Here is a 25,873-nt window from a genome sequence, read left to right on the forward strand (position 1 = left end):
GCCATAAGCAGTTTCGCACGATCACATACCACAACCAGTAAAAATTTCTTTAGTAAATTTTAAAATTTCCATCAAGCTGCAATAAATTACGCTATATGAATGAAACTACAGAATCACAACAAATGCTACTTGATATGCCACTTGGTGACTTTCTTCAATTTGACAAATTGCAAGAGGTGCAACAGTATTTTTATCAACATGGAAATTCTCAACGCGAGTTGACAGAAGAACAAGTATGCAATTTTGAACGAATACGTTTTTATTATGAGTATTTAATTCAATTTTTGTTTTGAAATTATTCTTTTCCGATTTAAAAAAAGTTTATTGAATGCTTTCGGACAGTTTTACCTGATTTAGAAATAAATGAGAGGGCTTTGAAAATGATTTTTCGAAAAATCGATGCAAACAGTATTGGTAGAAGTGTGCTTATTTTTTTAAAAAATTTTTACATGCAATTTTGATTCTTAAATCAATTATAGTTCCTTGGGCAGAATTTTCAATGTTTTTTTTACAGCAATCAATGGTTGCTTCTGTTAGTGATTCAAATATTGTCTGCCTTCATTATGTTTATTTTGAATACGAATTTAGTGTTTTTTTTTTTTTTTTTTTTTTTTTTTGAAAAGGATCCTTTATACGCTCCAGTTGAAGTGTCTGTTTCCGTTCATGACGATAGCGCTTTGCGTGCATACCATCATCTTCAAATCACAACTTTCATTCACATTCCACGTTACGGAATGTTTTTTACGGGGAGGTTTCTGACTTTTCAGTGATAAATTATTTTTGTTTAATGATTTTTTAATTTTTTTAACTTCACGCAATAGTAATGATGGGCAAATCAAGAGTTGGGAAGAAACATTAAGTTCCTTGCCACTTGGCACAACAGATCACACGAATGCCGTTCTGTCATTTATGGGAGTTGAGAGGACAGACGTGATGAACAAAGTTCGCACCCAGGAAGCAGAAATATTTGACCTGCAAAACAAATCAGGAATGTCCACTCAACAGTTCAATTCTCCTCGCTCTCCGCAGGAAATGACTCGACTCATTTCCATCAGAAACACAAAATCTCCACTTTCATCAAAGTCAGTTATGCTGAAATCAACAAATCCTGCAAAATCTGCAACTCCGTCAACATCAGGAGCATTAAGCTCGCCTGCATCATCTCCTCTTTCATCGCCTCACCGTAGCGAATTTCCAGCATCTTCTTCTCCTTCGAGCTCTCCCGTGTCCTTTAAGGATTCCTCTTTTTCTCCATCTGCATCTTCAGAAGCTTCACAAACACCCACCCCTTCATCTCCCTCATATCAGTCTTCCCTCTCTCATTTCCCCTCCTCCAACGGATCTTCCCTTTCGACCTCTGAAACCATAGCGCGGGCAGCAAACGACGTGACCTTCGCCCTCTCAATGAAAGCGAGGAGCCTTGCATACAAGCACTACAGCAACGCCCGCACTCGGAGCTCGTCGGCCGACGCCACACGAATGTTTTTCCCGATGGGAAACACAGCTGTGCAGTCGTCTCTGAAGGCCTTTGTGAACGGAGAGGACCTTCCTGATCCAGACGAAGGGTGGGGCGGCGCATTCACCGAGCGCAACAAAGTGAAGATAAAGTCAGCGGTGTCTCCGATGGCACGGGCACTCAAACAAGGAGGCAAATCTCCGAATGATACGCAGCTCCGATCAAAGACGCCAACGAAGACAAAAAGGGGGACTGTTCCTTCTCCGCTCTCCTCGCTTTCATCGACATTTCGGAGCACTTCATCATCGACAACATCGTTTGACAGAGAACGAAGTGCGACAATTGCAGTTGATAGCTTTGACGAAGGAGAGAGAAGTCTTCGCGAAGGCACGTTGAACACTTTGATGGGAGATGAAGCCTTTGACCTGATGGAAAGCGGAGAGGAAGAGCGGTCTGAGCGGAAGAGCAGAGGCGAAGAAGGAGGAGATAGCGGGGCACTTAGGCAGGAGGAAATAGACAATCCAGAGATTCTTGCAGAACTTGCGCGGCAGAATGAGCTTCTGGACGGTGGAAGGAGTGGGCGCCTGGCAACAGGGAGCGACATGTTTCTGCTAAGGCGGAAGCAGAAGAATAGGAAGTGGGGGCAGACACAGCCGCACAGCGTGCAAGTTGTCGAGAAGAAGAAGCCCATCCCGATTGTGTGTATGTGCTATCTCCCATACTCCCAGCTCATTGCTGTGTGCAGCGCAGACAGACGTGTCACTTTTTATCCACCGGGTGTTGGCGAAATGCGACCGAAAGGGCAGATCAAATCGGTGACAGCACTGCCAACATCCTGCTGCGGCATCCATCCTGACTGCACGAAATCTAAAAGGGAGCTTCTTGTGCTGGGAAAAGACGACGGGTCGCTTGATGTGATTGTCATTACACCAGAACTGGTGAACTCGGCATTCGACATCCGGATAGAACGAGGCAAACAGGAGCTTGACAAGTTTCTGGGTGTCAAGACAGAAATGCGCCTTGATCTCCAGACACCAAAGCACGAAGCAGCAGACACATCTCCTCTGCTGTTAGACCTCGCCTCCACCACACGCGCATCCACGTCTGCTTCAAGCACACGCCGCCTGTCTTCTTCTGCTTCAACATATCGCTCTGGATTCGGAGGAGGTGCTGGAACTGGAGCAAGCAACACACCCACACGGCTCAGTCGTGCTTCTTCGATTGCCTCCTCTCCTCAGACACACCGCCACACCTTTTCAGATCCATTTCACTCTTCTGCTTCAGCCAGCCGCTCTCCGCTTTCCACTCTTTCTCGCACAGAATCTGATGCTCAGGTATTTGGCGACGGTTCGACTTCATCTTCACCAAAGATGGGTCCATCTACTACGTCTTTTCCATCCTCTCCAAAATCACCATTGATTTCAGCAACTTCCTCTTCTCTCTTGTCTGTCACACCTGTGCTGGGAAGATCCAACAGACGGTTCAGCACACATGATGCGCAATCTCCATTGAGTATGTATGCAGCTGCAGAAGGATCATCGCAATCACCTTCGCCTTTTTGTGCCACGCCTCGTAATTCTTCTCCCATTGCAACGCCTTTCATATCGCCTTTGACTTCATCATCATCATCACTGGCAGCAACGCCACTTTTACCAGAGGGGGAATACAGCGAAGAGCAGGATGACTCTGCAGATGAGCTGATGGAGCAGCTGAGAAAAGGCGAAGCAATCAACCCAGTTGAATCATCTGGCATGAAAATCCCATTTGCTTCACTGACATCGGCATCATCGTCAGCATGCCAGACAGAGCGCAAGATGCTGAACCAGAAGAAAAAGAAAGGCCATCGCTCGGTTCATTCGAATCAGTCGTTGCACTCGTCGTCGAGATCGTCTTCGAATGAGCGTGCCATTTGGGGAGGGCAAAGCAGCCAGGCATCTTTGGGAACAGAAAATGAATCAACAACCAGCAAATCAAACACGAAGGAATCAGTTGATGAGTTCGACCTCAACAGTTCTGGAAAGGATAAGCCAGTTAGTGCCCCGCTGTGGAAGGTAAGCAGCCCTCATGAGAAGATGAGGCACATGACATCAACTGCTAACATTCCTATATTGAAAGCGAAAGGAATTGGAGGTTCGCTTTTCGGTGATTCTTCGTTAGGTATCGAATCAATTCTGACAGGAGATAACTTTGGTGTTGAAACAGAAGGAGACATGAAGCTTGTGGAAGAAGAGCAGAAAATCGGAGTGCTTGACTCTCTGAAGAGTGAAGCCGGAAATGCCCCGCCTGGACTTATTGAAAGTGGCAGCAAGCTGAATCTGGAGGATCCATTCCAGTCACCCACATTTTCATCTGCTGACAATTCTTATTTAGCAACAACAAGAAGAGTGCATGCGGAAACTTTGCCTGATATTCGAGAAGTTACTCAGATGCACCGCAAAACTATGCACCGACCTTCCACGGGTGGCAAGTCAATCATCCGCGGTGGTCTTATTTCGATGCCGTCTGGGCAGTCAATCGTCAACCTAAATGACTCGTCGCAGGCATCACCGCTGATGAGAATAAAACCGCACAGATTCAAACATAGACAGAATGTGAATACCAGTCCAAGACTGGGAAATGTGAAAAGAAGCCCTCTTAGCAGAACAAGAAACGATAACAGTCCTCTTTCTGATACTCTGAACTCGTCATCGTCGATGTCGGGATATCGCAGAGCAAAAGTTCCATCGCTGAAGCTGAAGTTTCCCTCGGCCAATGAGCCAATTGCAGAAGAGGATGGAAGCAGCAACTCTGTTGATTATGATGAAGAAAAGGAAAGCCATTGGCGTGAGAAAGGATATTCCAGCAAAGCGTTAAATGAGGAGCAATATGAACTGGATGAGCAAGATGGTGACGAAGAATTCGAATCGAATGAAGAAGAATACGAAGAGGAAGAAGACGTAGATTCTTCCGAACAGAACACTTCAGCCGATCGAAAGCAGCGCAGCCAGACAGCAGACAGCAATTCTGGGAGCCGCAATGCATCTGCAGCATCTCCTGCGCGAACAAAGCGCCAAGGCTCAGAGACACAGCGAGGGTACATGACATCACGCGATCCGTCTCTGACTGATGAGCATACATACGAATATCCTCATCTCAGCGGTATGAACCTCTCTGTGAAGAAAACGAACAAAGTGATACTGAAAACACTCAGATCGATGGTTAATCCGAAGCTTCCTGCGGTGAGCGATGCATCAGAACCTGTTCTTCGTGCAAGAGAAGGGCTGTGGAGTTGTCAGGCACACAACAGCAATATTGTCCAAGTGGAGTATATTTCTGAACTACAAGGGATTGTAACAGCGTCTTTGGATTCAACGATGAAGCTGTTTGACATCGATCGTCTGAAGGAATTGACTGTGTTTCGATCACACACAAAGGGTGTTCGCTGCTTCTTCTGGTCTAAAAGGCACAAAGTGTTGATCAGCGGTTCGATGGACCACACAGTTGCCATTTGGAATCCCATCGCGAAAAAGCTTCTCGGAAGGCTGGTTGGCCATGCTGCTCCAGTCATCAGCGTCGCAATGGACGATGGCCTCAAAGACGCCTCTGCAACAACGTATGCTGCAAACATCATTCCATCTCCACCTTCTACTCCTTCTCAAAAGGCATCAAAGGAAGACTCTCCGTTTTCTGAAAGCGCTGATGCGCTCTCCACAGATGCCGGAACAGGAATTGCATCTGACTCAACACAGGTTTCGCCAGAAGCTGCCAAATCTGGAAAGCCTGTGAAAATTGCGGCAACAGGGCGGATATTGTCGCTTGGAATGGATGGGTGCATCAGAATTTGGGACTACCAGTCTCAGAGATGCCTGCAGGTTGTTGCCAGTGTTGATCCTCTTAATCTCACCCGGTTTGGCTCTCTGTCGTTCAATCCCAGAAATGGACTTGTTATTCTGGGAAGCAAACGACTTGTTGGCTGGAAGCATGTTGCACGAAGCGAAAAGAACTCAATCGCACACCGCTCTGATGTCGAGATGCTGCTGTACAACAAAGCATTTGAGCAGCTGATTAGCATCGATCTGAACAACGTTATCAACATATGGACAGCCAGAACAGGACGCAATGAATTTCGCTTTCGTGCAGACCACAGCGACAGCATCACAGCTGCCTGTTTAGACAACACTGGCCGCAAGCTGGTGACTGGATCGCTGGACGGATTCATCAAAGTTTGGAATCCGAATCGGGGGCTTCTCCTCAAAATGTACAAGTCGAATGGGCAGCGCATACACGTCTCAGCAGCAATTGCTTCTGCATCGTCTCGTGCTGGTTTGAGTGACAATGATTTGAATTTTTCAGATCTTCATGCTTCTCAAACAAACAAAGAGAAAGGAAAGGAAAAAGAAAAAGCTGACACTGGAAAGGATTCTGATGGAAAGTCGCTTCCTCCTCTTTCACTTGGTTCTGTGTCTTCTGGAATCGGTGGAACAATGTCGTTTGGCAGTTCTTCCTCGTCTTCATCGTTTGAATATCCAGAAGCGGGAGCTGTGCATCATCTGTGCTATTGCTCCTCTTCTTCCACACCTAACATTATTGTGGCAGTCGGATCAAGAAAAACAATCTATGCATTCGATGATGGAATGACCCCATTCAACAATGATCGATCTGTTCACTCAGAAAATGGCACTGTGCATGGAGATAACATCATGTGCGCCACATTCCAGAAGCCGAACCTTTTGGTTGCTTCAGCCGATGATGGGTCTCTTGCTGCTTGGAACATCGAGACAGGAACATGCCGTGCTCAGCTGAAAATGAACGCAATCAAAACTGCTCAAGCTGCACAGCTTGCCCGTGTTACCAGTGCTTTAAATCGAGGAGGCTCTATCCATGGAGCAAACTCATCCAACAGTGGAGATAAAAGCAATACTGCCAATGGCTCAAGTAATAACCAGCAGAGCTCCCAAAATTCAGGCGCAAATGCTGGACAAAGCTTTGGGTCATCCGTTCGAGCCAGCTTTGCAGGAGTTGGAAATGAAAGAGGAAATGCATCAGTTTCTGGAAACAATGGAGAAGGGAATGGCGATGCGGGTGGGCAAGGAATGACACAGTCTTCGACGGCATTAGCAACTTCTGCATCTGTTCTTTCTACGCCGCATGGAGACAAGAATGCAGAAAGAGCAAACAGCGAAGCTGACACATCCTCTGCTTCTGCTTCAACTGCATCAAACGCTCTGAGTTCATCTCCAAGTACTCAAGCAAAAATGCCTAATTCGTCTGCGCCTGGAACACCTCCTTCTTCTATTCCTTCTTCATCTTTCGGTGCAATTTCATCGAGTCCTCCGTTGGCATCAAACTCCTCTACGGTTTCTTTAATGGCTTCAAGCACTTCAACTTCCACATCGAGCATAAAGAATTTGGAGGAAATGGATTTGCAAGTTATAACTCAGTGTCTGTTTGTTCCGTTGCATCCGGACTTGCTGATGACCCACGGCATCGATGGGAAGCTGCGCTTTTGGAGTGTGACGCGTTCACAGCTTCTGCTTGCAGTGCAGACGTATCAAAGCACTGCATTTTGTGCGTTTGATCCGTCTGGCACATGGATGGCCCTTGGGAATAACGACGGTGTTGTGCAGGTGTATCGTGTTTCTTCATTCACAAATGTGATTGAAAGGAATTATGGCATAACGTCAACTAGTAAAGGAAGTACGGCTTCTCTTTTTGCATCGCCAAATTCAGCACATACTTCTCTTCCACCAGCAACACTTCCTACGATGGATACAACATCTCCTTCTTCCTATTCCGCTGTGCCGATGCCTCTAACTCCACAAATGGCAGGTGTTGTGGGAACATATGCAGCGCCTTTGGTACCGCATACGAGTCAGGAAGGGCAAGTACAGTCAGATCAGTCGATGGTCAATTCATTTGAGAATAGTTTCGATGGAGGAAATTCAAACAAGTTTGACTTCAAAGATTATTTGGCAAGTCAAGCAAATTCAACTCCATGTGCTAATCCAGTATCGACTTTTCATTCTCAAGTCCCAATTTATTCACCTCTTTCCTCTCCGTTTCAGACGAGTCATTCAGCAGGTGATAGCAACGAATCTAACAATTCTCAAAATGGTGCTTCTCCTTCGAATCGGTCCTCACTCTCACCCATGGTGCCTCCATCGTCCATATCAGGGCAGGGCTCATCTTCGACACTTCGACGCTCTGCTCGGAACTCTTCAGAGCTCAGTGCAACTGATCTACTCTCGTTCCATTTCAGAGCATCTCTTGAAGAAATCAATCATCTTGTGTTCGTTCCTCTTGATGACTTGCCTTGTATCTCCAGCCCATCTTTTCACAAATCTGTTTATTCGCAGTTTGCAGTGGTTATACCAGAAGAGGGCAATAGTACTAGCGACATTATCCAGCCAGCATTATCTTTGACATCTGCGTTTTCTTCCTCATCTTCATTACTCTCATCACCTGTCAGTTCACCAATCTCTTCTCCTTTCCACACGCATCCATCAAGTCAGCAAAACCAGTTCCGTATCAAATCACCTAAAGTATCTCTCCTCTTCTTGGCAATTGCTTCAGGCACTGTAATCTCGCTGAACACACTTGATGGATCACTTGTCGGCTCGTATGGAGTGGCTGTCACACGAAACCAGCCGAAGTTGTCGAGCATTCTGAACAGCGTTCCTTTCACACCGCTTGGAGAACCGAATTCATTGCCTTTCACATTTGGAGTGGAAAAGCAGAAGAAAGAGCGAAAGAGAGTAATTCCTGCAAAGCAGAGATTTGGAATGAGCGGAACGTCCACTTCACAAAGCTCGTTTTTATCGGCATCGGGCCAATCTTCATCAGCATATCCGACGACAGTATCGCCCCGCGGAGGTGGAGCAGATGCAGTGAAGAAGAGCGATGATACAGATGCAAGACAAGATGAACATAATTCTGGCTCCAACGCAAAAGATGCTGATGATAATGCATCCGAAGATGAAGATGAGTTTGAAGATGCAGAAAAGCCAAAAACTACAAATAAAGTTGCTGGAAGTGGAGCGACTTCGGGAGGAAAAGCGGCAACTCTTCACAGACTGAATTCTTTGACAAGACGAAATTCAAAAGTGATCTCTTCCCATGGCCATGATACTCTCAAAATGAAATCACAAAATAATCTCAAAAGCGAGAAAGACATACAAAAGGATGCGCTTGTTCATTCAACTGAGCACAATCATGATGCCAAAGCAGGAAGTGAGAGAAAAGGCTTCAATGAAAGCAAAGCACAGAGTTTTCAATCAAAACCATCTGGAACTGTGGACAATCGATTGTCGGTTGCAAGTTCATCGGCACAGTCACCATTGTCTTCTCCATCTGCAACAAAGACAGCGCTATCAACATCTCACGTCAGCTCAAACACACAAAAGCTGACAGGTGCCACTTCAGGCACTTCACCAATGGCTTCGCACATTCAGCAGCCAGTTCGCTCACCTCAAACCCGCTCTCCTCAATTCACCACTCCATCTTTCATTTCACCTTTACAATATCGTCAAGCTTCTGACTTATCAACGCCTCAACCTGCAAAATCTGAGCATGCCATTCAGCTTCTTCTCCAGCGGAGAGAGAAATTAAAGTCACTTAATTTAACTCCGGCTTCTAATGATAATGATGAAGACACTTCAACCAGCAAATCGCAGAAGTCTCCCCAGACCCTCTCGAAAGCATCTAAAAGTTATGCAGACAACGCCAGCCTACCAAATGTGCTGAACTCTGATGAGGCAGGCACCGAAGCCAGAGATAGAGGCGATATTCGAGACAAAGACGAAGAGACGCTGAAAAGACCAGAAACTGCTCATTCAGTAAACAGCCAGCAGCATCAGCAAAGTAGTTATTCACAAACAAGCAGACCGAAAGATGTGGAAGAAAAACGTACGAATTCCGATGCAGCTAAAGGAGGAATTGAAAGTTTGGGCCTCCGCGAAGATTTATCTCTCTCTGAGCAGATTGCTGCTCTTCAAAACAAAAAACTCGAAGCAGCAAGTGCGACTAACGTCAGTGCTCAAGGCACGCTTCTTGGAAAAGTGACTCATACTTACACAAAGAAAGCATTGCTTAACAGAACACGGCAAACTCAAAAAGCATCCACACTCCCTGATCCTCCGTCTTGGAAGCCTACAACAAGTCCATATTAATTTCTGTAGAAATAATTAGTTTCGTTTATTTTTATTTGTTGCCTTTTTTTTTCCTTTTTTTGTTTATTTCTTGTGTTTTGATTTATGTGATTATGTATATAATGCTTTTTCAGTTGATGGACTCATTTACTTTTTTTCTGTGTGTTGTATTTTACAATCAAAAATTATTTTATGTTTTTTACTTTATTGTTGATTGGATATAAAGTTAATGTGTTATTTCTTGAATCAATTCTTTTCCAACTTGTTATTCGCCTTTTTGTTCATTCAAAAAGAAAATGAAATACGGGAGAAAAGTGTCTGTGCAAGTGTAATTTTTCTAAGCGAGAAAGGAGAGAAAGATAAATATGCAAAAATGCAACATTCATAATTATTTTGTAGAATATTTCTGTTTGAAAAGTTAGCGTTGTCAATAATGCGTTAATCAATTTTTTTCAATTTATAAATAGAAAAATACCTTAAAATACTGTTTGAAGTTTATCTGGGAAAAGAATTCCTTTCATTTTTGGAAGGAGGTTTTCATAGGCAATCTTCAGTCGAGCTTCGAGGGTATTGTTAAGTCTAATTCGTCCATCGTGGCATGTTAAAATCACACCTCCAGCGCTATGATTAAAAATTTCTTAATTTTAAGAAAAAATGAATGTTTAAAATCACATACCAGAATTGACCGCTTTTAGATTGATCTGGTCCTGAGGGGAGTGATTCGCTTTCATCAACAATTACGTGAAATTCCATTTTCTTTGGAGCAATTGATTCTTCTGCTTTTTTAATTGCTTGTGGAATAGATTCTTTTACAAGTGCGATATCTTCTTTGCGGCACTAAAAAATAAAAAAAATTTTTTATATTTCCTTAATATTAACTTCAAGCTCAAGAATTCAAACCAAAATTGAAACATGTGCTTCAAGAAGTTCTGTGAGGCCCTGTGAAATGAGGTTAACAAGCAATTGCTTGTATTTGTCGGTGTTTTTTGATTGCTCTGCAGAGCTTAGTTTTGCCTTTTCCAACAATGATTCGAGCATTTCGTTTCGTTGTTTTTGAATATCAAGCAAAATTGTATTTGTTCGATTTGAAATTTCACTAATAATTTTTAAAATGAAAATGAATTAATAGCATCTTAGAAACGCAAACATTCTACGCTTCACAGAGATCTGGGACTGTTTGCGTGCATATTCTTTTCTGATTCTTTCTTTTTCTGCCTCAAGTAATGAATTCTTTTCTGTGTAATAATCTTCCTCTGCATTGGCAGTAATTTCCTCTGCTTTTTCGTTAGCTTCTTGGATGATGAAGCTTTTCATCTGGTCGATAGATTTCTGAACTTTAGGATCCATTTCTTTGTTTTGCTCAATGGGTAAGATCATTAGTTGATGAATTTTTCTGTATATCACTGGAATCAATAAGAGAGTAATATCATCAGAGACAATTGTTTTCACAAAAAAACTCTATCAAAAATCGTTTATGGTGGTTAATTAGATCAAAATGGAAGATAATAAAGATAAAATTGAAACACCTGAAAATTCGAGTAACTTAACGACTGATACTGATAATGATAAACAATTATTAGATTCAAATCAAAGTTTGCTCTGATTTTATTTAATTTACTTTTTAATGAAAATGTTTAATTCAAAAAAAGCTGTGGTTCAGACTGAAGTCGTTGAGGGTGAAAAGAAATCAGATGAAATAGCAGCAAATGAAAGTGATGAAGAGTTATTTGAAGATGACAATGAACCGAAAAAGCAATTAAAAGACCCGCAATCAAGTGAAAATAAAGAAATTGAGAACCTCGAAGAAATTGAAGAAGAATCTGAAGATGAGGAAGATGACGATGAAGAAGATGAAGACGATGATGCTTATAAGCCATTTTTTGATATGTTTGGAGACAATAAACGTCAAAGACTTGATGATGCAGAAAATGAAGATCAGAAAACAGAAGATGGCAATCAGACGGTGACTCGTTCTGCACGAGTTCTTAAAATGCCCACTCCTCTAGAACTTGATCAAATGCAATATGAGATGTCATTGGCTCAGCAGGAGCAATCTTTACACTCTCCTGGGCTTGATTCTTCCATTTCTAAACTGAATAAAATGATCGATTCTAATCGTTTATCCACGTCATCCATTTTACCTTCACCTTCTCCGCTGTCGTTTGCATCATCGCGTCTGTCTCAACTTGATGAAAATTCAATTGCCAGTATGTTTGATGATGAAACAAAGAGCGTTCTTGGATTGCCATCGTCCAGCATCACTTCAGTAGATTCTGCTTCTATGCCTCCTCCACTAAGTTCTCGCGCGAGTTTAGGGAAAAGTAAAGCTGGCCCTCAAGGAAGTCCTTCTTTGGCGCAAATGTTTTCAAAATCGCTTTCTACACTTTCAACATCATTCACCACACTTGATGATTCCACTTCACATGTTTCTCTTTCTTCCCCGGTTACTCATGTTTCAGTGCTTGCTCCATCTGGCTCTCCTACAGCGTCCTTGTCTTCATTTCATACCAGCACGCAATCATCTGTTTGGAATTTACCCACAACCACATCTCGAATTCGTCCAGTTGATAGCTCTTCGTTCTCCAATTCTCTCGCTTCAATGTCTTTGTCTTCGGCTTCTCTATCTTCATTTAGCGATGCGCCTCCAACAAGATATTCTCTGCTTATGAACAGAACAACAAATAAAGATTCTATTGATGCACAATTGAAGGATTTGACAACTTCAAATGAAAGTGCAACGATATCAAAAGTTAAGAAAATGCTCTTCAATTCAGCTCATAAGCCTAAAGATCTGGAAATGCCTGAACAAAATCAAAAAAAGCAGCCTTCGCAAGAACAACCACAATCACCCTTGCCAAAACCTTCACCGCAACCTCAGAAAACTACACACACTTCAAACGCAACTAAAGAAAAGAAAGAAGAAAAACGAAAGTCAATGAAGCAGCCGACGTTGTTTGAGATGAAGACGAAAAAAGCTTAGTTCATATAAATTACATAATTATTGCTTTGGCATTTTCGTTTTCTTACTCAAACTTCGGATTGAAAGATAGATGAAGTCACACTAGTTAAATGTTAGCAATGATTGAAAACGGAAAATATGCACTTTAATACAGTTTTGATTTTTTAAAGTTTTTTGTTTCGATTTTGTTGTATTCATGAATAGTAGCATACAGTTGAAATATAGCTTTTCAGAATATTATTGTTATCATTTTGATAAAATTAAGAAAAAGATTTTTCGTTTTTTGAGCATAAGTTCAATGCTCTCCTCTGATTGAATGGTTCAAAGAAATCGGATCATCTTTAAAAAGACATTGAAATAAACACCAACTGGTTCTTTCTTTCAAAGTTCCAGCCTTTTAGAACTCTATGACTTTTTCATTTTAAATACAAACCCTAATTTGTAATTAGATCCACTTTAATTTGAAAATAGAGTCATCCACAATCTGCTCGACAATTCAATTTTTTTTTCGAATTAAAATTTGTCGTCTTGATTGTTGATTGTGTGATTGGTTCAAAAAACTACTTTCATTCCTGTAGAAAAAATTTTAATTTATTATTTTTTGGGGTCATGTATGAGAAAGGAATCAAAACAAATTAATATAAATAAAAATGAATCTTTAAAATGAGAACGTTTAATAGAGACTATTCTATTGTCCCTTTCTGCATTTGTAGATGTAATGGACTTCTCCTCCTTCAGTGGAAGATGATGGTAATGTAACACCAACTTGAGGCTTTGGTACTGTATTAACTGAAACTGTCCATCCTCTATAATTCATTAATCGTCAAATAAAACTCAATTAAAAAAATTTAATGTCACATACAAATCTGAAACTTGTAAATATGGTAATCTGTTTTCATTTCCTCCATATGATATTTCTATAAATACTCCTCCTGGTTTTAGAACCCTAAAAATAATAATGGCAAATATTCGTGTTAAAATTTGGCTGAATAACAATAATAAATACTTTGAAATTCCAGCAAGCATCTTTTGAACATTTTGGAATGAACCATCTCCACAAAGAATGGAATCTAAAGTTCCCTTATCAATAACAACATCGTACTGAGCTTCATCTTGAGCAGTTAATAAAAGAACATCCTCAACAGCATCTAACAATATTTAAATAATTGTCAGTATGATTATGTATTGTAAATGCAGTTGTAAAACAACAAGGAAAATTTTAAATTTTTTCATACAAGTTAGTCCAGGCTTGTCAACAGCTCGCTTACTCATAATTTCAATTGCTTTCTCAGAAAAATCTGTGCATTTAATATCTGTATAACCATCTTCATACATATCTTCTCCAAGTCCTTTTAAATAAAAAATGAAAAAATTTTTCGATTTATTTAAAGAATATGCAGATGAACATCAGAGGACAAACTGGATGTTCCGCATCCAACTTGTAATATTTTAGCTTTTCGGTCGAATTCAGTTTCAAAAAATGGCTTTAATGCAACATATCGTTGAAACCATTCAAACGGTTGTTGATCGCGTGTATACCGATCTTCCCTGTTGATTCAATTGGATAAAGTCCATTAAAAGTGCGTGCAGATTTCAAATATTTCATACCAATATTCAAGTTTTCCGTATTGCGCCATAGGTTCAAAACAATAACCTCCTTAGATCGTAACCATTTTTCAAAGTTGAATCTGATCATTTATTCTTTGAAATTTGAAAAATTGATTCATATTTCCCATCTTTATGCAAGTTTTGGTTTTCCTCAACATTTACAATGTTGTTTTCAATGACCTCTCAATTTTTATGAAAAAAAGTTAATCGTTTGTCCAAATATGATTTTTCAAAATGTATCAGGAAAAATGAAAAAATATTTTACAGAAATATAATAACATGGAAATGAAAAGATTCAATTAAGAAAATTATTTAATAAAGATTTTACAGTTGATTTGATAACAAAGCCCATCAAAGGAAAATTATGTTCACAAGAGCAGAAAGAATAAGAGAGCAATCATAATTGAAGACTGCAAATATATTTTTACAACAACGAAACAGCAAAACGTGCAAATATCGATCATCTTCGCGCTTATTTCAACAAAGCTGGGAGATGCTTTTGATAAGTCCTATTTTATGAGTGTTACACTGATGTATCAACACGAGACATTCAGTCAAGCTCAAAAGAAAAAATAATTTTTAAAAAAAGTTTTAAAAAAATATAAATAATAATAAATCGCACTTCCAGGTTGGAAGCAATCAAAAAAAAAAAAATAAAATAAAATAAAATAAAATAAATAAATAAATAAATAAATAAATAAATAAATAAAAATTAAAATAAAAATAAAAAATAATTCATTGTTGTAAACAGAATCAGATGATGGCCAAAGAAGGTTGATGATCGAGTTAATCTCGCTTGGGATTTTGCTGAGTATGAGAAGCAGGTGTGTCATTAGTAGTTGTGGTTGTGGTGGAGGAGGAGGTGGTGTGTTGAGTGTTTTGAGGGGGAAGGAGAGGAAATGCTGTCGATGAAGAAGACAAAGAAGAGGACGAAGCAAGAGAAGGGGCAGGCAGCGAAGGGTAGCTGCCGGGCAGGCGAGGGAGAGGAGGCTGAAAAGAGGGCGAGGGAGGAAACTGAGCAAGCTGGTGGGGAAGAAGAGCATTCACACTTGTGGATGCAGAGGCGCTTGCCAAGGGCAACGTGCTGGCTGGTTGAAGTGGAAGCTGTGCGGGTTGGAAAGACCCAGCTGCACTTTGAGGCAAAAATGGAATGGTTGCTATTTTTTTGTATAGAATTTAACAACAAACACATAAATGATTCAGAATTGAGAGTCAAAATAAAAATTCAAAATTGTAAATAAAATAAATAAATACAGACAAACTGTTGATTTGAAAAGTCTTTTTCTGAATGTTTTGTTGCTGTGTATTAGAAGTCTGTGCAGAGTCGGCAGAAGGAAGAGAAAAAGGTCCCGTTCCAGGCTGATTAACCAGCGAAACTGGACTTTTCTGCAAATTCTGTGGCAGCTGAGCAGCAGCTGCAGGAGGCTGATAAAATGGATAAGAGGGATAAGGAGGAGAAGGCGAGAAGGATGCCAAAGAAGGATGTTGGCCAGATGAAGGCAGAAAAGCTCGCCCGTCTGATGAGGCAGCAGAGGCGGGTGTGTTTGTTGTTTGAGACTCAGCAGATATTCGAGACAGGCCCAGTGGCGATGCCAGCGGGGTAAGAGCTGCAGGAAGCGGCTGAGGAAAGCTTGATAGATAAGAAGGGGGATGTGTCGATGAGAGAGAAGAAGAGGAAGAGGAAGGCAAAGTGGAAGAAGAGGAAGAAGAGGAGGAGGAGGAGGAGGAAGGTGATGATGTTGATGAAGCAGGGAAAACAAGAGGCGAAGATCCGTGGAACGAAGGAGACAACTGAGTAACTGGACGGAAAGGCAGTTGTGGGGATGCATAGTTCATAGAAGCAGATTCAGAAGTCAAAAGACTCGTGCCATTTGCACTCTGATCTTCGAGTGTAGCACCAGAAGCCAGCTTCGTCGCTCCTTTCTTCTTTCGCTTTGCCAAAATACCAGCAGACGAGGGAGCGAACGAAGGCGGGGTTGACTGCGGGTAAAGGGCCAGAGCATAAGGAGACGGTACAAGCGAAGGAGGAAGCACAGTGCTTGTGCCATATGGAAATGAGTGCTTGTCTCCAGAAGGGCGAGGCGCTGTCATTCCCAATGGAGTCGATGCTCCTGGGAATGCAGGCGGGTGTGTGACTGGCAAAGGAGCAGGAGCAGTTTGAGATGTTGTGGGGATTGAGGAAAGATAAGGAGACGGGTTGATCTTGCCGAAGGACGAAGGATTCACTTCGCCAAATATGCCGTTCAGTTCTGGATGCAACATCAGTGCACTTGTCGAATAGGATGGAGGGATGTTCAGAGGAGAGTCGTATTCCTTCGGAGAAGAAGCCAAGCCAAAGTCAGACTTCGCAGGAGCTGTTGCAAAAGAGCCCAGAGTGCCTGAGCTTGTCCGGCTGGTCGCCAGCCCCGTCGCTTTTCTTCGGTGCGCCCCTTTCGCTTTCCGCCCTCTTCCTTTCTTCGGCCGCATGATTCCGTTTCCAATTGCTGCGATGCCTCCAGTTTTGCGAAGCGGATCCTGAAAGTAAGACAGCCCTGGAATAGACGCAGAACCAGAAATAGAAGCAGATGCAGAAGCAGTGTGAAGCACAGAATTTTTTGGGGATTTTGTCTTTTTGCGGGGAAGTTCACCAAATTTGCTGTGATGATAAGGTTTCCGCTCTTCCAGCTCGCTCAGCGAGTGTGGGTCGATCCCCATGCTTCGCAGGATCGTCGGCGGAAGCAGATATTCCAGCGACGAATGGCCATGATGCGCATTTGAATGTGCCACCTCGTCTGTTTTGAGCTCTGCTTCTTCTTTCTTCTCGCCCTCGCTCTGGCTGGTCACTGCCCCGCCTTCAATCAGCGCTGTCTTCGGCTTCTTCATGTTGTGGTGTGTTTTGGAGAAGCCCTCAGATTCAGTCTCGTCTCCGTCTTTCTCGTCTTCAGCGAGCATATCAGCATTTGTCTCTTCTCTTTTCTTCTTTTTGGAGACTTCGCTGTTTGCTTCCATACCGTCAATAGAACTGTCTTGCTCTTCTTTCATTTCTTCGTTCATTTTGACCAAAGAAGCAGATCCTTCTTCCTCTTTTCCTTCTTTTCCTTCTTTTTCTTCTTCTTTTTCTTCTTCTTCTGCTCCTCTGTCTTCTCTCTGGTTTTCTTCGAGCTTCATCTTCATTTCGCGGTCGTGCCCCCGCTGCTCAATGTACCGCACCAAAGAGTATATTTGCTGTGCTGAGTTGCCTCCTTTCACCAGCGCCAGGACTGCCTCGATGGAGTGCCTGTTCTCCCGCAGCCCTGCCCGCCGCGGCTTCTCCGTCTTGTACGAGATCAGCTTCTCTGGCAGCACAATCCCTATCTCCTCCAGCTCCCTTTTGGTCTCCTCAATGAACGGGTCTGTGGCTGTGCTCTCTTCCTTGTCGTGTTCATTAACACCCGCATTCTCTTCCTCCTTCGCCAGCTGTGCATCTGCTGCATCACTGGTATTTCCTGCCCTGTCCCCCGAGTGAGCAGTCTGCGAGTGCGACATCGCCTTCTCAATGTCCACGTCCTTCAGCTGCCGCAGCGAGTACCCGCTTGTCCCCTTCAGCCGGCTCAGCGCAGAGTCCTCGCGGTGCATCCGGGCGATCTCGTAGCTGATAAGCGACTTGCTCTTTCGCGTGTGCGGGTGGAGGAACAGCGAGTGGAGGCTAAACATTCCGTTCCTTCTCGCCCTCGGCTTTGTGTAGTGTCTTGATGTGCTGGCCCCGTTGGTTCTCTTTTTCTTTTTCTTTTTCTTTTTCTTGGTTACTGCTGTCATTCTGCTTGTAGATGAAATGCTGTCTGCCAATTGCAATTGAATTCCCTCTGCTTCTGCGCCTTTCTTGTGTGATGATTGAGAACCCTTCTTTTTCAGCCCAGAGGAAGTCACTTGCTGTTCTGAAGGAGAAGCTTCTTCGCCGTTTTCGGCCTGAGATTCTTGTGCGCTTCCAACATCAGTTTTTTCCATCCCATCATCGCTGCTAAACAGACTGTCTTCATCAGCGTCTGTTCCTGCTTCTTCTTCTTCGTTTGCCTCTTTCTCATCCAACTGCATCTCATGCGATTCAGCAGTTGTTGGCAATGATGTTTCATTTTCATTGGTTGACTTCGCTTTTCCCTTGCGTCCTCTTCTCACAGAGCTTGCACCGCGTTTGGAGAGTCTTGCTTTCTTCTTTCCTTTCAGCTTGTTGTTGCGAAGAGTGCTGAGCAGTCTCTTCACTTGCTTTGCTTGGCGTCTGATGAGTGAGACAGACGCTCTTTGTGTGTCATCTGCTTCGTTTGTTGATTCTGATGAAAAGAAATCGTCACTCGAGTCTTTCTCTTCAGTCGCTGCCTCGTCCCGTTTGGAACGCTGTTTGTGATTGTCTCCAGCATCTTCAGTGGAAAGTGTGCCTGTTGTGTTATTGTTCTTTTCAGTATCTTTAACGTGGCCGTTGTTCTCAGATGCTATTTCATCTCTTTTTGCTTCGTCTCCAGAATTTTTCGTGTTTGAAAGTGAATCAAAAGAAGTCGTTTCTTCGCGTCTCTTCTTCTCTTCTGCTTCAATTTTCTCTTTTTTCGCCTGCAGCCGACTGCTCACTCGTGTCGGCTTAGCAGCCTGTGGTGTTTGCGACACTTCAGAAGACTCAAGATCTGTTTTGTGATCAGAAAGCAGTAAAGCTTTGATGTTCTGTTCTTCTGAGAAATCGTCGTCGCTGACGTCGATGTTGTACTTGTGCTTAGCATAATGCCCTGATTTCGCCATTTTTTTCTTCTTCCGCTGAATCGGAGGCAGCGCAACTTTGTTTAGTTTTTGCAGAGCTTTCATTTTCTTTTTGTATTTGCTGAGAGCGTGTGGCTTTGTGATTGCATAGCTTGGCTGATAAACTGATTTCTCAGAATTGTCCTTTCTTTTCCTGAGCGAGCGTCCAGTTGCTTGCTGGATGCTTTCATCAACCTCCATCGTTTCTTCGTTCTCGTTGAGAAAGTCGCTTTCTTCTCCTTTCTTCTCGTCATTTGCAGGCAAAGAGTCTGTTGATCCAGACGAATGCATATCGTCTGTCTCGTTTTGTTGCTCTTCCCTCTCCTTTGATAGTGCTTTGTCTTCTTTCTTTGGTGCTTTCGTTTTCTTAGATGTGCTTTTGGGTTGGTCCTCTTTGCTTGCCTTCTGCTTCGATTTTGTGGATTTTCTCTTTGGTTTTGCAATTTTCTCTTTTCCATCAGAACTCTCGACAGAAGTCAATTCTTGCTTCAAGCGAGGAATAGCGCTCTTTTTCTTCTTCGAATTTTTTTTGCTTGCCTCTCCTTTGCGAGGCTTTAAAATTTTTTCTCCTCCATTCGGATCTTTTGAATCTTCTAAAGCTGAAAGCTCGTCTTTCTTCTTAACTTTTCCTTTTTCTTCTATTTTTGGTGTTTCTTTTGATCGATGGTTTGCATACTTCACACGAGCAACAGTTCTTAATGAATGGGAAGCTACAATAATTTAAATAATAATTCAATATAATTTGGGAAAAATAATATCAATTCAATAAATGTTAACTTGGTAACAAATTTTTAAAAATTGAATAAACTTCTGATAGCTTGTCGTGTAAGTTCTTCATCATCAAGTTTTAATAGAACATCAAGTTCCTTTTCTTCATTAGTCTGGAGAGAGATGGTATTTTGCTTTATATCTTCGTTATCTTTCAAATCATTCATCTGAAAAAAAAAGATTGTGTGAATGAAACAATATAATTTTTTTCAATACTTGATTGTGTTTGCTACACAGCGGGCACTTCCATGCACTAAATCTCTTTTTCTCCAGATCAGTTACTCCAACACATTTAACATGAAACCTAAAAACAGAAAATAATTTTAAAGTGATAATATCAAAAACAATAAATTAATACCATTTTGAGCATTCGTTACAGCAAATTATTGGATCTCCTAAAGTATATTATCAAATGAAAATGTAAATAATTCGAAATAGTTATGAACAAGCAAGAAATATTTCCAAAACAATAATATTTAATTAACTTATAAATAACAAATAACATCGTCCACAATCATCTCAAAACCACTTCAAAAAATAGCTATTTCTAAAGTTATCAAACGATTCGCACCTTTTATTTGTTTATGGCAAATGCATTCGGTTTTTGTTAATAATTCATCTTCCGTGTCAGTCTCACTTTCATCATCATCCATTTCATCATGCATCTCATGATTGAACTCATTTATGGATTGATCGCCCTTTGTGAGCACAGGGTCCTGTTCAGACTTTGTGTTCATCAACAAAGTCAGTTCGAATACAAATAAAAATTATTAAGGGTCCATTAACAAATTTTATTGTCTTTTCTAACGAAATCTGGTAATAGTCATGCATTGTATTGAAGTCTACAAATTTTTCAATCTAAGTTTTCCCCATATTTTTTTGTTTAAATAACGGTTTTTCATATTTTTGTGCATTGTGAGATAATCGTACCATTGAACTTTTGCAAAAACATGTATTCTTTTATAATTTATTGTTTTAATAACCATTGAAATGTGAATTCTATTTTTTATTTTTTTAACTTAGTTATTTTCATTTGACAAAAAATGTCTGTTTTACATGGTGGAAGATATGAACCATCACCTTCGGATTATGATGACACATATTTAAATGAAAATGATAGTTCAAATGTTCATTATTCTTCTCAAAAACAATGTAGTCAATCATCGCTTCCTCCTCTTGAATCAAATTCTTCGATTGAATCCATGGAAGTTCAAGAAACTGTTCAACGCAAGCAATCTGCTCGCTCAGATTCAAATCATTTGTCTTGTACGGAAGAGCAAGTGATTACGTATTCTCGTCCTCATACTTCTTCAAGTAAGCATTCATATCAGCTTCCACTTTTCAAAGAAACAGAGTTTCAACAGTATCCTTCAGATAAAAGGACTTCTCATGAAATGAAAGATATACCAAAAAGTTTGGCTAGTTCTTCAAATACTTCAAATCAACTTTCAAGAACTGAAAAGCAAAAAAATAGAATTCAACCTCAGAAACCTTTATGGGATTTGAGCATTTCTTTTGATGCAACAAAGCAGCAGCGCTCTTCTTCTGCTTTATCAAAATCCACTCAATCTTCCTATTCTTTCAAGCCTCGAACAATTAATTCTTTGACACTTATGGCAAGCACGTATGGTTCGGTAAAATCAACAAAGAATTCAAAACGCCCGATTGCACGTTCGCCCGAAGCAATTAATCCTATTAGAGGAGAAAGTTATGGAAAAGAAAAGCCTCCCAGACCAGTGGTTAATCGATCTGGTAATTCAAACCGGTCAAAATCTTCACTTATAATTTACAGAAATAAGAGTCATATTGATTCTTCAGATCAGTTTCCAACATCAACAACTGCACAATCACAATCTTCATCTGGATATTCGACAACGTTACCACTTTTTGAGCAATCGCAATCTGTTTCGTCTTCCTCTTCCTATGTGGACCCGCTTCACTCACGTCATTCACAAAAAGCTGCGTCTCAGAGATCGACGACTCCATCTTCGTTTTCGACTTCAAGCAATTCACTGACACCTTCGTATATTGCTGGCAGAGTCAATGAGCGAATGCATGAAAAGCTGCGCATCTCTCAGCAAATTGAGCTTCAGCAAAAGCAAGAAAAGTTGGAAGAAAGAAGGAGGAGAAGAGAAGAGGAGGAGAAAAGGAGGAAAATTCAAGAACTTTTGAGGAAAGAGAGAGAGAAGGAAAGAGAAAAAGCGCGTTCCTTTGGAAGCCAATATGAAGAGAAACGGAAGCGCAAGGAAGAGCAAACAATTGAGCTGCTGTTCGACAGCACTCCACATTCAGCAGGAACGAACAATTCACTTCTTTTATCAGATTCGTTTGATGACACCTTTTTTGAACCCTCGCTCGCCACTTCACATTCCATTTCTCCACCTGCTTTGTCCAATTCACCGCCACTTCAAACTTCGTATTTATCATCTCATTCCACTTCGAATTCTACCGCCACATGTCACTCCACATCACCATACACTCAACAACGCTGCACCACAAGTTCGTCTAAGCCTTTATCCACACGCACTTCAATATATCCACGGGGGATATCGCCTTTGAGATCAACCCGTAACAGCCGAGAAGCAGAGTCTTCAAACAGCGGCAGGCCAGCCAGCAAAAATAATGCTGTTGTTGTTGAGGATGCTCTACTGAGTCCTGTTGGCAGCCACCACTGGAACCGCTCGTCGGAATACGGAGGGAGGAAGAAATTGCGCAAGTCCGATCTCACACCCGAAGAAAAGCACATTCTGATGATGGAGCTGGAAGAAGAGAGAGAGCGGGAGTTGAAAGAGAGGGAAGAGAAAAGAAAGAAGCAGGAGCAGCGAGAGATTGAGCTGCAGCGGGTGGTTGATTGGGAGCTGCGGAAGAGGAACTGCGAAGAAGAGAAGAAGATGATTTTGGAGGAGCGAAAGAGGGAAAGGGAGAGGATGATGGACGAAGCGATGCGGATGAGAGAGGAGAGGAAGAAGAAAGAAGCAGAAAAGGAGGAGTGGCTGCAGATGGAGAAGAAGAAAGACGAGCAGCTTCGAAGAGAGAAAGAAGAGAACGAGCGCAAAAGAGAAGCCAGTCTGATGCGGATTCGAGAAAAGCACAGGCGAGACAAGCAGAGAAGAGAAGAAAGGAGAAGAAGGGAAGCCGAAGAGAAGGAGCAGAGGCGGAGGGAGCAGCAGGCGATTGCAGAAAGTGTGCGGCAGAAGAGAAATGAGGAGATTAAAAGGAGGAAATATGAGTTGGGCAAAGTTGTGGAAGATGTGAGTGAGAATCATAATGATACTCCTTCTTCTGCTGCCGCTGCCACAGATGAGAATTTGATTGAGGATTCGCTTTCAACTAAAAGGGGAAAGAGAAAAGAAGAAAAGGACAGCATGATTGAAGGAAATGAAAAGAAAGTGAAAAATGTCAAGGAGAATGAAAGAGATGAAGAGCTAAACAAAAGAGAAGAGACGCCAACGCCAACCAAAATGCAAAAGGAAAGGAGAGAGCAACTTTATTTTATGGGCAAATCAGAGGAGTCTATTGTGAAAGAGAATGAGGTGTATTCGAAAAGTCCAAAAGTGATGAATGGGAAAGGCGCAGATAAGGAGACAGACAAGAAGATGGAAAAAGAGATAGAAAAGGAGAGAATGAATAAAACTGGGAAAGAAAGCGAATTTCTAAAATCTGATGAAACAAATGAAATAAATAATGGAAAGAAAGAAAATTCCAATTTTGATAATAAGCAGAAAGAGAATGAACAAATTGTGGAAGATAATGAAAGATTGATTGGAAAAGAGAATCAAAAGAAAAGTGCAAGCAGAGATAAAATTCTTAAAGAATGTGATAAAGAAGAAATAATTGTCAACACTAAAGAAGATTCTGAGAGAGACAAAGCGTTTGTGCATCAAAAGTTGGTTGATGAAACTTCAAACAAAATACGGCAGATACTTGCAAAGGACGAAGAGAGGAAAAAGAAGCAAAAAGAAGAGCTGATCAAATACCATGCAAGTAAAGCACAGAAACTTGATGAACTGAAGAAAAAAGCAACAGATAAAAATCAAAATGAAGCTGGATGTGATAGAAAGTTGTTGAATGATACAGAAATCGTATCTGTAGAAACAAGCACACAGCCTCTTCTTTCTTCAGAGGAGAATGAATTTGTTAACAACACTTCAGCTAATGAAGGAACGCAAAAGATAGAAACTGATCGCTTGAATTTGATAAAAGAAAGTAACGATGATATTCACAAAGTTCAATCGACACATTTATCTGATGGAGATAAAAAAGTGAAAGGAGAAAATGAGGAAGAAAAGGTTAAGGAGAAGGGAAAAGAAGAAAAAGAAAAAGAAGATGGAGAAGAAGAGGGGGAAGAAGAGGAAGAAGAAGAGGAAGAAGAAGAAGAAGAGGAAGAGGAGGAAAAGCAACATGAAGAACTCAAAAATAACAATAGTTTATTGAATGAAGAAAAGAAAACAGATAATTTTAATTCTTCGTTGCCTCAACAAGAAAAATTAGATAACACTTCAAATAAAATAACAAATATGAAAATAGATAAAGAAGAGGAAGAATCCGAAGAAGAAGAGGAATGGGAAGAAGAAGAGGAGGAGGAGGAAGAGGAAAGAAAAAGTGAAACTGAAACGTTAACTACTTCAACTTCATCAACAACGTCAAGTTCTTCTTCAAGTTCAGAAAGCTCAAAATCAACGTCGTCATATTCTTCATCAAAAGACAAGCACAAAAATTCTAAAGTCAAAAATGAATCAAGTAGCAATTATTCAGAAGAGGAAGAAGAGGAAGAAGAGGAAGAATATGAAGAGGAAGGGGAAGATGAATATTCTTAGAAAGAACACAAAAACAGTTTCCAATTAAATGAGGTGCAACGAAAAAAAAATAAAAGAATAATAGCGCATGTATTCATATATATGTATTTTATCTTTAATGCCTTTGGGGAAATGTTGAGTTGTAAGTTATAATATTAATTTTATCATAACTGTCAATTTTTATAAAAAATTAACGCTTCTTTATTAAAAGTGACTGATTTTTAAAGAATATTTAGAATCGAATTGAGTTTAAATTTCAGAACAACTTTCTTAAAAATCCGGAAATAAAAATTATAATAAATATTTTGGAAAATATTTTACTGAGAAATTCTTTTTGAAATCTCTCATTTTCTATCAAAAAATACAAATCAAAAAATGCATTCAAATTTTGAATGAAGCAAAAATTAAACTTCAAAGAAAGCTACGTTTTGCAGTGAATTGTCTTTCTTCTGTCATAAATCTAAGTTTTTGAATAAATTGAAATTAAATGATTCATTGGATAAAAAATTTTCTATTAATTTTTCAAAATACAAATTGATTCAAAACGTTAAAGAAATGAAAGATTTTTTCAAATTAGTTGCTTTTTTCGGAGTATTAATAAAAAATAAGTTTTGAACCTTAGGAAAGTAAATTTTGGTTAATCACAACTTTAAGTAACATTCAGAAACTCGTTTTTTTTCGGATTTTATGTAATAGAATAATTTAATATCAAAAAATAAAACATGCTAGGGGTGAATTTTCCATTTTTCGTATACTTTTTTTCAAAGAAAAAAATCAAATTTTCAAAAATATAATGGTTATGATCAAACTAATTTCTAATAATTTGTAATGAAATCAACTTATATAAAGAATTATTTAGTAAATTTTATATAATATAAAGCTTTCTTTTTATATTTTATAAAAAGAAAATAACAAAAGTTCTCAATTCATTTTATTATTTATTATTTTCATCTTTCGTCTAGCGCAATCATTGAAACACACGTTTTTTTGTGTGAAAAATTGATTTTTCGATTATACCTCTAACCCTATTTATAAAAAAAAATTAACAAAAATTAAACGCAAACCCAAAACCTAATATTTCGGTTCGAGAGAAAACCCTAATGCGGAAAGAAACACTCCAAGTTCATTTTCACGTATTTTTGTTCTTTAAAAACACTTAAATCACAAACAAATTAGAACTCCAAATATCTTTAATTCACTTGATTTGTATTAAAAGGTTTGTTTTAACAAATCAATGTAAACAAATCTGGATATTTTCAAAAATCGTTCAATTCTCAAACAATAATTGGGTGAATTTTTTTGAAAAGTTCCATTTGTTTAATTTTCAAATAAAATTAAAATTTCATTTTTCAATCAAATTTCTGTTCCCACTCACCAAATTTCGCTGTCATTAAAACAGTAACTTGACAATGTTAATATTTCC

At 40.3% G+C, this 25,873-nt stretch overlaps 6 protein-coding genes across 6 annotated transcripts; 3 read left to right on the forward strand and 3 right to left on the reverse strand.

Annotated features, from left to right (window-relative positions):
- Window positions 1-122: 122 nt before the first annotated feature.
- MONOS_4274 (putative WD domain, G-beta repeat) lies at window positions 123-9,903 on the forward strand (the record flags this gene model as incomplete). Its single annotated transcript, XM_067874335.1, has 5 exons — window positions 123-233; window positions 321-420; window positions 480-550; window positions 624-751; window positions 822-9,903. 5 exons carry the CDS (start codon window positions 123-125, stop codon window positions 9,601-9,603), a joined length of 9,192 nt encoding a protein of 3,063 aa, XP_067733980.1. The 3' UTR covers window positions 9,604-9,903.
- Window positions 9,815-10,947, reverse strand: MONOS_4275 (putative V-type proton ATPase subunit E). Its single transcript, XM_067874336.1, has 5 exons — window positions 10,730-10,947; window positions 10,483-10,678; window positions 10,259-10,419; window positions 10,058-10,203; window positions 9,815-9,988 (listed from the first exon to the last, which is right to left on the reverse strand). The coding sequence occupies exons 1-4, from the start codon at window positions 10,927-10,929 to the stop codon at window positions 10,059-10,061; spliced, it is 702 nt and encodes a 233-aa protein (XP_067733981.1). The 5' UTR covers window positions 10,930-10,947; the 3' UTR covers window positions 9,815-9,988; window position 10,058.
- A 124-nt stretch (window positions 10,948-11,071) lies between these two features.
- On the forward strand, window positions 11,072-12,562 carry MONOS_4276 (uncharacterized protein; the record flags this gene model as incomplete). The annotated part of the gene is made up of 2 exons (XM_067874337.1): window positions 11,072-11,174; window positions 11,232-12,562. Exons 1-2 carry the CDS (start codon window positions 11,078-11,080, stop codon window positions 12,560-12,562), a joined length of 1,428 nt encoding a protein of 475 aa, XP_067733982.1. The 5' UTR covers window positions 11,072-11,077.
- Window positions 12,563-12,947: 385 nt separating this feature from the next.
- MONOS_4277 (putative Endothelin-converting enzyme 2 A (Ece2A)) lies at window positions 12,948-14,208 on the reverse strand. Its single transcript, XM_067874338.1, has 6 exons — window positions 14,150-14,208; window positions 13,962-14,089; window positions 13,777-13,890; window positions 13,548-13,689; window positions 13,404-13,487; window positions 12,948-13,347 (listed from the first exon to the last, which is right to left on the reverse strand). Exons 1-6 carry the CDS (start codon window positions 14,176-14,178, stop codon window positions 13,230-13,232), a joined length of 615 nt encoding a protein of 204 aa, XP_067733983.1. The 5' UTR covers window positions 14,179-14,208; the 3' UTR covers window positions 12,948-13,229.
- A 155-nt stretch (window positions 14,209-14,363) lies between these two features.
- Window positions 14,364-20,391, reverse strand: MONOS_4278 (uncharacterized protein; the record flags this gene model as incomplete). Its single annotated transcript, XM_067874339.1, has 6 exons — window positions 14,364-15,306; window positions 15,412-19,596; window positions 19,695-19,821; window positions 19,871-19,958; window positions 20,013-20,049; window positions 20,226-20,391. The coding sequence occupies 6 exons, from the start codon at window positions 20,389-20,391 to the stop codon at window positions 14,936-14,938; spliced, it is 4,974 nt and encodes a 1,657-aa protein (XP_067733984.1). The 3' UTR covers window positions 14,364-14,935.
- A 134-nt stretch (window positions 20,392-20,525) lies between these two features.
- MONOS_4279 (uncharacterized protein) lies at window positions 20,526-24,660 on the forward strand. The gene is made up of 2 exons (XM_067874340.1): window positions 20,526-20,606; window positions 20,678-24,660. The coding sequence occupies exon 2, from the start codon at window positions 20,698-20,700 to the stop codon at window positions 24,469-24,471; it is 3,774 nt and encodes a 1,257-aa protein (XP_067733985.1). The 5' UTR covers window positions 20,526-20,606; window positions 20,678-20,697; the 3' UTR covers window positions 24,472-24,660.
- Window positions 24,661-25,873: the final 1,213 nt, after the last annotated feature.

The sequence above is a fragment of the Monocercomonoides exilis genome (assembly GCF_001643675.1).
Source record: "Monocercomonoides exilis strain PA203 chromosome Unknown scaffold6-2077815, whole genome shotgun sequence".
NCBI classification, from domain to species: Eukaryota; Preaxostyla; order Oxymonadida; family Polymastigidae; genus Monocercomonoides; species Monocercomonoides exilis.